This window comes from Artemia franciscana, chromosome 8 (genome assembly GCF_032884065.1).
Source record: "Artemia franciscana chromosome 8, ASM3288406v1, whole genome shotgun sequence".
In the NCBI taxonomy this organism is placed as follows: domain Eukaryota; kingdom Metazoa; phylum Arthropoda; class Branchiopoda; order Anostraca; family Artemiidae; genus Artemia; species Artemia franciscana.
The window spans coordinates 6692496-6704555 of record NC_088870.1 but is presented as its reverse complement, the minus strand read 5'-3'; the positions used below and the strand labels follow the sequence as shown (position 1 = coordinate 6704555).

The window sequence follows — 12060 nt, the reverse complement described above, 5'->3', positions numbered from 1 at the left end:
ATAATGCCATCAGACGAATGAAACAAGCAGTTGACAAAGGTGTTGCTAATCACTTGATAACACCTTGCCAAGCCCTCGGACGCTCGACCTTTTTTTGCGGGTATTGGTAGTAAACACATTATGATATGTAATGTATAGATAGTAGACATATAATATAATGAAAAAAGAAATCACAAATGCAACAGCACAAACGCATTAAAAAAGAGACAGAAAAAAAAGACAGAAGGAGAAAAGGAAAATTGTTTTCCTGCATTAGTAATTAATATAGATCAGTACTTGAATGAGGCCTTAACCCTACTCATCCATACAATTATATAGTTCAAACAGCATAGCCATACACAATCAACCATAAAGAATAATCTATGGACAGGCTAAGTTGGACAAGATAAGTTGGATATAATTGGATATAAAAGAATATAATGGTAAATTTTGTTTGGAAAAATGGAAAATCTTAAGTATCTTAAAGCAAATGGATGTAGTGAAAAGGATGGACTGCTTTTCAAAAATATAACTTAACGATTTTCGTTTTTTTAACAGTTTAAAATTCTATAGAGGAGGATTAAAACCAATCAAGGTTTAAAAATACAGGATTATTGCAACTTTAAAAATAAGGAAAAACTGGTCTGCTTACGAAAATATACCACAGGTGTAAACAAATGAACTGAAAGTGCTCTTTTATTATGGAATTATTGGAATTGGAAATTAATCTGTTTTTCTCATTGATACGGGTTGATGGATTACATTAGACTTGAGAGCGTGCTGAGTTTAATAATTTAAGTCAAGAATTTCAGCTTGACCAAAATTTTTATTACAATAAATTACCATGATTTAAATGGTGGAAAAGAATTTAATCTTTCTTTAAGCACAAAGGACCCAATAATGAACCCCTCCCCTGGACTAATGTTGGGTCTATTCATACCTGAAACTTCATCCATGTTTGAAACTTTACCTGAAACATACCTGAAACTTTTAGTTATTTCAAAATTAGGAAATTTTTCCGGGAGTATAATATTTTGGTCAGTGCTTCCAAGTTTAAGAGAGAAGAAAAATAAGCGAAACTGGTTAAATCTGACCACTTTTCGGTCAGTAAAAAAAAAAAAAAATCTACATTAGTAATTTGTTGATTTCCCCAGACAGTTTGATAGGAAAGCTATACTTTCTTAAGGTGTTTGGGTGGCATGAACTTTTAGTTATTTTGCTGATTTTTACTCATGTTTCTTTATTTTTTCATTTTGTAGCCGCAAAGGCTAAAGGCAATATAATAGCATATGGAAGTTTTTTTTCAGTAAAAAATCAAATTTCAAATGTTCCCTACTTTTCGGAGATGTAAATGTTAGTGTAGCTATTCTCTTATCCAATTTTATCAATCAGATTTCATGTTCACTGTCCTTCATTGTCAGTTTCATTTTCAAGAAAATAATTTTTGTATTTTACACGACATTGCTTATTACAAAGCTAAATGAAAAAACCGCCAATTGAAATTATGCAAGTAAATTTGAAAAAAAAGTTGTTTAGTCTTTGTTTAAAACAAACATAATTTATTGTACTTCTTGATAAATAGATGGCGGGATAGTATTTATTCTACCTGTTATTTTCTGTTAAGCGTTCTATTTTTCAAATCAACTTTCCAATGTCTACTTTCTTCTTCTCATTTTGTATCTTTGATATTCTACTTTTGAAAGTCTTCAGCTCTCAAACATTACTCTTCTATTCACATTTTTCAAAGCTGGAAAATGTATACTAAACTAAAATTTTGTACAGTAGAATTATACAGTTAATTAAGAATTAAATTGGTAATTTCAATAATTTTTCATTCCAAAAAATTTAGCATTTTCAGTAGTATTTGTTTTAGTTTCAACTTCTCCACTTTGAGCTCTGATTGTTTCCAAGTTACATAAGGAAGGGGGCCTGTGGTACTATATACTCCCTCGCAAAACTTGAGATTCCTTTGACAAAAAAGGACTAAATTGCTATGGATTAAAAATTTAGAGACAGCCAATCATCATAAAAATCTGGAAAAACTACAGATTGGGCCATCACGTCTCAGAGGGGATAATGCCACACGCTTGCGCATAGGTTTCTATAAAACGTTAAGTTGCCCATACAAGACGAAAACGAAACAGGTTTCTCAAATGGCAGTATATATTGGACTTTAATCCTGGATGTATCTGGATTTGTGGCTTCTTCTGACTCCCTAGCCAGGGAAAATCTTTGGCAAATCATGGCAGAAGATAGCATTCTAGTTGAATCCATAGAGCTGTTGAAGACCTATGAGCATTGCAAATCTGTAAGAGTGCTGGGTGAAAAAGCTAAACCTTTAGTGTGGATAGTAGTGTAAAACAAGGTGAATATTACCCCTGTATTGGTTAATTACTGCATAGACTGGATTATTGAAAGAACTCTTTCGAGTTTTGATAATGTCGTTATGGGATGACCTGGCGATGGTGATTTGGATGACATCAGTGCTCTTACTGCTGATCTGTTTAAGTATTGCTTAATGAAATAGCATATCTCTCTTAGCTAGTGAGTATGAAGATCAACACGGCCAAAATCAAAGTAAAGGATCTAAATTTACAGTCGGATTATCAGCTTGTTCTTCATGGACAAGAATTGGAAAGAGTCGATAGCTTCACTTATCTTGGCTCACTAACTGACTTTAGTGAAGACTGTGACCTTGAAATACAGAACAGAATCCACAAAGCAAAAGCCATCTTCTTTCAGCTCCGCTGCCATTTGTGGAACAAACGGTGGATCAGTACGAAAAAAAAAACTTGTGTCTATAAAGTAGCTGTTAGATCTGTTCTCTTCTGTTTGAGACTTTGTCACTGAAGGCGCCTCATCTCCATGGTATGAAATCCTTTGACCACTACTAATCCGATACTGCCACAGAATCTCCAATGCCGATGTGCACCACCGCTGCTTTAACATTGAGCCCACCGCTGCGATTGTACAACAAAGAAGACTGCTTTGGCTTGGCCATGTCCTGAGGGGACCCAATGACTGAATCATCAAGCAAATGCTTCTAGCTACTCCTCTGCCAAATTGGCGAAGGCGTCCTAGTGGTCGATTGAAAAATTGGACACCACTGCTGGATTTAGAAAGTATTGCAGAAATGGAAGAGCCACTGGCTCTGGTTTTCTGAAGAGCTGGCACAAAATCACGATAAATGGGAAAGAACCATACGGAGTCCTCTAGATGCCAGGTGAGGTGTCAGCGTCTGGTCCCACAAGCAAGTACATGTGGTCTTCAAAACGAACCAGTAATTCCTCCATCTTCACAAATATCAAACAGTTTGTGGTAACGAACTGTAGTAAGGAGCGACCCGGCTCAATAGTAATCAAAACTCTAAAAAATGGAATTTTGATACCAATAGCTACATCAAAACAATTGCATTTTAATGCTGATTTTAAATATATAAGTTTCATCAAGTTTAGTCTTAACCGTCAAAAGTTACGAGCCTGAGAAAATTTGCGTTATTTTAGAAAATAGGGGGAAACACCCCCTAAAAGTCATGGAATCTTAACGAAAATCACACCATCACATTCAGCGTATCAGAGGACCCTACTGTAGAAGTTTCAAGCTCCTATCTACAAAAATGTGGAGTTTTTTATTTTTTGCCAAAAGGCAGATCACGGATGTGTGTTAATTTTTTTTTTTTTTTTTTTTTTTCCAGGGGTGATCTTATCGACCCAGTTGTCCTAGAATGTTGCGAGAGGGCTCATTCTAACGGAAATGAAAAGTTCTAGTGCCCTTTTTAAGTGACCAAAAAAATTAGAGGGCACCTAGGCCCCCTCCCACGCTAATAATTTTCCCAAAGTCAACGGATCGAAATTCTGAGATTGCCATTTTATTCAGCGTAGTCGAAAAACCTTATAACTGTGTCTTTAGGGACGACTTACTCCCCCAAAGTCCCCGCGGGAGGGGCTAAAAGTTACAAACTTTGACCAGTGCTTACATATAGTAATGGTTATTGGGAAGTGTGCAGGCGTTTTCAGTAGGATTTTTTTGGTTGGGGGGAGGGGTTGAGAATAGGGGGATAGGCTGGGGGAGCTTTCCATCGAGGAAATTGTCATGGTGGAAGAAAATTTCCATGAAGGGAGCGCAGGATTTACTAGCATTATTTAAAAAAAAAAAACAATGAAAAAAGAAATATAAAAAAAAAAATTTCAGCTGGAAGTAAAGAGCAGCATTAAAACTTAAAACGAACAGAAATTATTACCCATATGAGGGGCTCACCTCCTCCTAATACCCCGCTCTTTACGCTAACGTATTTTTAGTAATTTCAACTATTTATTTTACGTCTTTGGTGATTCAGGGGTCATTCTTAATGAGTTGGGACAAAATTTAAGCTTTAGTGTAAAGAGCGAGGTACTGACGAGGGGGTTAACCCCCTCATATATGTAATAAAAACGTGAGAATACAAAAATTCTTTACGTAAGCTAATTTATAAGTTACGTATATCTTTTACTAAAAAAAAGATTCGTAAAAAATTAAAAGTTCTAGTTGCCTTTATCTTAATTAACCGAAAAATTGGAGGGCAACTAGGCTTCCTTCCCCGCTCTTTTTTCTCAAAATCATTCGATCAATATTATGAGAAAGCCATTTAGCAAAAAAAATAATAAATAAGAAAATTTCATTTTAATTATTCCTCTGCGGAGAGCCAAAATCAAAACATACATTGATTAAAAAACGTTCAGAAATTAAATAAAAAAAAACAAGTTTTTTTAACTGAAAGTAAGGAGCAAAATTAAAACTTAAAACGAACAGAAATTACTCCGTATATGAAAGGGGCTGCTTCCTCACCAACGCCCCGCTCTTTACGCTAAAGTTTTTTACTGTTTTAAAAAGAAGAGTTGAGAGAAAGAGTCAAACTTTAGCGTCAAGAGTGGGGCGTTGGTGAGGAAGCAGCCACTTTCATATACGAAGTAATTTCTGTTCGTTTTAAGTTTTAATTTTGTTCCTTACTTTCAGATAAAAAAACTTGTTTTTCTTATTTAATATAAAAAAAATGGTATTTTTTTACTAGTGTATGAGCTCCGGAACCAGAGAGGGATACCAATAACATACTTAGAATACCGGTAAAGTTGGTCCCAAATTTGTTTCTTTTCAGTTATTATCAGTCTTTTCAGTTCTTTTCAATCCAAAAACAGAATTATGTAAAAGACATGTAGTACAAACATGGAGTTGTAAAGGTTTCCCAACGTATGTTTATCAAATTGCCCTTTATTTTTTGCCAGCAGACTATATCTTCTACGGAGTTTCTTTTTTTAACACATTAATAACAACAGTAAATGACAATTTGTTACTGAAAAGAGAAAATTTGTTGTTTTAGGATTTTTTTTTTTTTTTAGTTTTTCTAGACTACATACACATGCTGTTCATTATTTTCAGTTTTAATTTCTATGGTTTTCAGTTTTTTTAAATGTTCAGATTAGGTCAGTTTATGCATGGTCGTTGGCGAATCTCTTATAAGGGAGGCAGGATGGGCAGTAATCAGGGGGGCTTACACAGTTTAATACAATCACCCAAAATTTGTCTTCAAGTCTTACAGAAGTAAAAGAAAATTTTGTGGTTGTTGTTGCGTTTTGTAATTTTTGTTGGCAATCTCTCTCCCCCCCCCCCGAACAAAAATCCTGAATACAACCCTAGGAGGAGTTAAACCTGGGAGAGTGGGGCCTTGGAGGCCACAAGAAGTGCTTTTTTATAAATTCCACGAAAATTCCTTCAAATGAGAGTAAATAGAGGATATCAATCCCCTGATTTCGTAATTTTAACTTTCAGGTGTTACCTGCCTTTAAAGCACTACGACAGAGATGGAAGACGGGTAGTTTTGGTTCGATGTTGTGTCCACTCTCCAAGGCAAACTGTTCAGGATGATGTTTTCAAAGCAGGAAATATGATACAAGAGATATTAAATCGAATGGACGAACTTATTTCTATATATGGTGTTGTTGCAATTTTTGACTTAAAAGGTGCCTCTTTAGCTCACGGAATGGCTATGACTCCGAACATAATAAAAAAGGCTGTAACCTCATGGCAGGTAAATATCCGAGTTCTCTAGATGGGCCAGAATCATAGCTTCACTTAACACTGCAAGTCAAATCAAGCAAAGATCAATCATGAGCGCCATCTCTATTTTATTTTCTTTCTGCTTTTCTTTTCAGCCATCCTAGCCTAAAGGTTAGCCTACCGGACTTTCAATCCTATATCATTCAGAACGAGGGTTCGTTTCCTGCCATCATCCATTATTTGACTTGGGACAGGGTTCAGTTTTAAGATTCTGTCACCTGAACCAGCTAGATTTGCCAGAGTCAACCTAACTCCAATTATTTTCAGCAAATCATTTCAGCTTTTTGCGATCATTCTGTTCTATATCTTTCCGAATTTAACCCTCTGTTAAATAAGAAAGATATTTCTTCTTTCCGTATTCTATATTTCCGGTAGTGTAAATTTCGTCTTTTTCTCCCTAAATAGTACCGTAATGGGAAGATTCTGTCAGGATCCGGGATGAATGATATTTTTATTAAAGTAGCAGTGCTAAATAATAAGCTTTCGGATATTAGAAAAAAAAATCTTTTGCCGTTCCATTTTCTCGAAAGTATATGTTTTTCATAGTTAGTTTTTTTCTTTCTCTTTACATATGTTTTACTCCACTGTTTACATTTTTCTTATTTCCTTATTTTTTTTTGTTACATTTTGTGAAGTTCAAGCAAATTTTGTGAAGTTCTTACTACTACTATCAATGAAACTAATACTTCTGTAGTAAATACTTCTAAGGCTGAGGATATTGAAAAAAATATCTGAAGAAACGTTCAAACAGTACATACTATGTGTATACAGATTGCTGATACAGGCGTATCAGCAATATTTTTGGAACAGCTTATCATATCAAGAGGAAACTTCAGGGACATAATGAGTGGGATGTTCAGTCGACCAAAAGAGAAAATCTACATGTTATTACTGCTATTAATGCTGCTGCTACTATTCTTACTGCTTATAATTATTTTGCTGCTACTGCTGTTCTTACTACCACCACCACTACTATGATTCTAGTTCAATTGAGGCTACACATATGAATATGCAAATGCTACTACCGCTAATAATACTGCTGCTACTACTGCTACTGATACTACTACTATTATGCAACACTAACACTGCAACTACTTTTAGTTCCAGTCAAAATACTTTTATAATAGTGCTATTAAGGCTAAGTCTATGAAGGATAAATTTGAGAGGATATTGATGGCAAATTCAAACAAACAAAAGAGACTATGTGCATTTAGATTGTCAAAATAGCGTATCATAAGAGTTTATTTGTGTATCAAGTTGGAACTATCAGAGAATACTTAAAAGGAAGGATCAATTGAGCAAAAGGCAATATGTGCATACTATTAATAATACTACTGCTACTGCAAGATTTACTAATTTTACTACTACTATTACTATTGCTCCAATCGCTACGTTTATTGCAACTTCTTGTAAGGCTAAGGGCATTAAAATGAAAATTTCCAAAAGTATATTAAAATACAGGGTATCAAAAGAACAAATAGACAATATCCAAGCAATGGCTAATTGTATTAAGTTGAGTAGTTGTACTACTGCAGTGACTACTATTACAACTATGCCTAAGGGTATGAAGGTGAAATTTTCAGAGAACATTTCTGGAAATTTCTGTTGTACGGCTGACAACCTGTCATCCGTATGCAGATTGTCAGAAGGGCATATCACAAATATCTTAGGAACAATTTCATTTGTGAAATTAAGACTGACAATGCTTGTTGTGGAGGTTTTGGTTGAACTAAGGTTTGGTTGAGGTTTTTGGTTTTGGTTGAACTAACCAAACGACATTATTTGCATCATATAACTACTGCTTCTACTCCTACAACAACTACTACTGTTACTATTATTATTACTGCTACTAGTACTACTACTACTAAAGCTAAGACTACTACTATTAGATCTACTCCTACTGCTACTGCTATAACTACTGGTGCTACTACTACTAATAAACCTAAGGGTATTAGGGCGAAAATTTTAGGCAATATTGTAACTGTATTGAAATAAATTGAAACACACTCTGCCCACAGAGGACATATCCGCAATGCTTCAGAAACGCTTGATGGTATTAAGTTAAAAATGTCATTGCGTGTTAAAGGGGATGTTGAAAGAAAAGCTGATATGTGCATACTGCTACTGATGCTACTACTGCTATTACAACTATTGTACTACACAGGCTAAGGGTATTAAAGTGAAGCTTTCAAGGAATATTTAAGCGGAAGCTGCACATAATCAAAACAAAGTATGATCATGTAGAGTATAAATAGGGTGAAAAAGCAATATCACAATAACGACTTACATTATTAAGTTATACCTTTCAGGGTAAGTTGTAACAGATTTTGAACTAGCCAGAAGATACTATTTGTATACTTTCGATACTACTTCTACGGTTACTCTGACTAATAAAACTTAAGGGCATTAAGCTGAAACGTTTAGGGGAGTTTCGATTAAACGAAAAAACTATACAGGTGCAAGTATTAAAAGGGCATATAAGCAATATCATTGGCAGCGCTAATCTATCATAGCAAGTAATATCATTTATATTTTAGAGGCGCTAATTTGGTTGGAAATTCAAAGTTGTAGTACCCTTTTTAAGAATCAAAAGTGATTGGAGGGCAATCACCCCTCCTCTTCAGCTCATAATTTTCCAAACTCTTCCAATCAAAATTGTAGATAGCTATTTTGTTCAGCATAGCTCAACGGTCTTGTAACTGTATCTCTAGGACTGTTGCGTAGGTCAACCCCTCCCCCTTAGTTATGCAATTTGCCCATTATGTTTGAAAACTAGATGTTCACTTAAAATTAAATAAAAAAGCACCGTGTTAATGCTAATTGCCAACGAGGCATCTCAGCAGTACCCCAAGGACGACTGAGGGTATTAATTTTAAACTTTCGGGGCCACTTCTATGACTAATTTTGCACTTAAAATTAACTAAATCAAAAGAGTGTAAGTGTGTCTGAGCTGTGAAAGAGCATAGATAGATTTTTTTACGAATAGTATCAAGTTTTATATATCAGGTCAACAGGCAGAGGCATAATTCAAAATTAAACAATACTATTTGGGTCCCGATTTTAAAAAGGGTATATGTTGTTAAAAATTGTTGAAATTTTTTTCCAGGATACAAATAGCAGACCAAACTATAAATTCTTGAAGAAAAACCAAAAAAATTTAAACTAATATTTTTCTTTTTCCCCCAAACGACTAAGTCAATGTAAAACAAACAGAAATTAATTAAAAAAACTCTTTTCACAAAATAAGTTTTTCAAAGAAAAGTAAAGAACTCCATTAAATCAAAAATGAGCAAAAATAAAATCAAATAATCTACTTAGTGTGAAACTACCACAAATCAGCAATGATAATTATGTGAAACCCAAACGAACAGAAATTACAATAAATAACCAAGCCAAACTCAAAACGAGCAGAAATTAACATGAGTAGGACTCAAAACCACTATGCCTTCCCAGGTCCAGAACATAATTTGCACTTTACTGAAAATATTTAAATGTTTTCACTTTTATAACTTAAATAAATCAAATATTATAAAAATTTTAAGGAAAAATATCAACATATGTATATTGAAATGACAATGCCCATTCATCTGTATTTTTACTTTCAGTAATGTGGAAGTTATGTTCTGACCTTGGGAAGGCATAGGCATTTTGAGCCCTACCCATATTAATTTCTGCTCGTTTTGAATTTGACTCGGTTATTTATTGTAATTTCTGTCCCTTTTTTGGTTTCACTTATTTATCAATGCTGATTTGTGGTAGTTTTACGCTTGGTAGATTATTTGACTTAAAGTTTTTTTAAAATAAATCTTAAAAAAGGCGTTAATTCTCTTGTCATTTTTATGAACCCTACTACTGAGATAACTGATCGATTCAATGAGTCTTAAAAAAGGGGGAGATAGAGATAGGAGGAGTATTTATTTTCTAGAACTAAAAAGAAAACAAAATACTGCTTTAATTAAATTGCTAAAAAGTGGTCAATGTTCTATTTTTCCTTTCTAGGATTGTGTTCCCGTTCGAATAAAGGCCTTACATTTCATCAATACACCATATAATGTACATATTGTGCTGAGTATTTTCAAGAGCTTCATGAAGGAAAAGCTACGTAAAAGGGTAATAAATCCTTTCTCTACCTAAGTACAGTTGCATGTAAATTATTATTGATTTTTTTTTCAATTTATATACTAATTATATTAATGGTTTTAAATCAAAATTTACCAATCTTTTAAACTTTCTGAAATGAATGATTTTAGATTAAATGAATTTTTGAAATAAACGCCATAATTTTTTAAACTCGAAGTAAGTTTCAATAAATATGAACGAAAAACAGCTCAAAAGATCTGAAAAAGATAATAGAAACGAGAGCCTTCAGCAGCTTAGAATCTAATGCTGATAGAGTGTTTGCAGGTTTGACCGCTTGGAGTATTCTCTGATTCCATCCATGTATAGCACCCATCTCCAAACTCGAAGTAAGCTTCAATAAATATGAGTGAAGAACACCTCAAAAGATCTGAAAAAGATAGTAGAAACGAGAGCCTTCAGCAGCTTAGAATCTAATGCTGATAGAGTGTTTGCAGGTTTGACCGCTTGGAGTATTCTCTGATTCCATCCATGTATAGCACCCATCTCTTAGTTAGCAAGGGACCTACCCTTGCTACCCTTACTAGTTAGCTTTACAGGGACCTACCGTGCAAAGTTCAGCAGACACTGATCACACTTCAAGCTCCTTTCCTCTAAGTTCGAACGAGTTTATGCTTGCTCAGCAACAGCTGTGACACTTAATATTTTGAGACTTATAATTCCTAGATTAACCTAGATCAATTCCGTAGGTTAACTGCGGTTAACGTACAATACCTTCTACACAACAAAACAAGAATAAGATTTGCTTCCAAAAATTAAGACCACACATTTCTTACCAAAGAATAATAACACAAACGATACTAGTTGATCTTGGGCGAGAACTTCAGGCCACCCTACATTCTCACAAACAGGTGTAGATCTTTCAGAAAAGAGGCTATGATGGATTAATGATGTGGCAAGTCATTTTAAAGAAGCATCGTCACTTATGGAGAAATAATTCTGATTAGGTTTAGAATTTAATAGAATGAAGTTGCCCCCCCCCCTAAAAACAGAATTTAGATTAAAGAGAATTTAGAATAAAATCACCTCCAAAAATCAATTTAAACGAGAATTAGACAAAACATTTATCTTTTATAAATTTTGAATAATGCAAGATTTTCTTATGTTTGTTGTAATTATTTGTAATATCATATCTACAGTTTAGTAACATAGTGAGTTGACAAACTGTATAAAAGTTCCGCAATTATTATATTTTATAATAATTATTTTAATAATTATTTTATTTTATATATTATATTTTAAAAGTATCACTTTGTTTTCTGTACATATTTTGAGACCCTGTATTTAAAATCTTGAGACCTTTTCAAATCTTGGATTGTATTAAGTTTTTTAATTTTTAACATATTAGATTTAGTTATTTAAAAATTTTCAGATATAAATATATATTATTGGCATGAATTTCTATGCCAGATAACGTGTTACATTGATATCAACCGACATATTTTGATGACCTTTTTTTATGAAGCAACAAAACATTGTTGTCACAATTTTTGGCAAATTTAGGTTTTTTAATTAATTCAATAGCTAATAGCTAAATTTATAGCTATTGAATAGCTAATAGTCAATTTAATTTCCAAATATAAACATTTAATTTTACTCATCTTTTAGCACTCTACAAATACAATAGCGGCTACCGTCGCTGTCAAATAGTCAAATAACAGCCCCACCCCACACCGGGACATGGCCTAGCTATATAAGAAAATTTACTGATTTTTCTGTCGTTTTTGTTTCAACTTGGCATTATTTGGCATTTTGAATATACTGTTGTCGAAAAATTGGCACATAAAATAATGAAAACGAAAAAATCTCCAAATAAAAAAAAAAAAAAAACAAAAAACTAGGCCTCTATTCAGG

At 33.7% G+C, this 12060-nt stretch overlaps 1 protein-coding gene across 4 annotated transcripts in view; it reads left to right on the top strand.

Moving 5' to 3' along the window:
- LOC136029914 (retinol-binding protein pinta-like) overlaps positions 1-12060 on the top strand; it is a 113263-nt gene that overhangs the window by 88721 nt on the left and 12482 nt on the right. For all 4 annotated transcript variants that reach the window (XM_065708428.1, XM_065708426.1, XM_065708430.1 and 1 more), the window contains exons 4-5: positions 5782-6040; positions 10069-10179. In XM_065708428.1, the coding sequence (XP_065564500.1) occupies positions 5782-6040; positions 10069-10179 (370 nt within the window). The remainder of the gene's footprint in view (positions 1-5781; positions 6041-10068; positions 10180-12060) is intronic.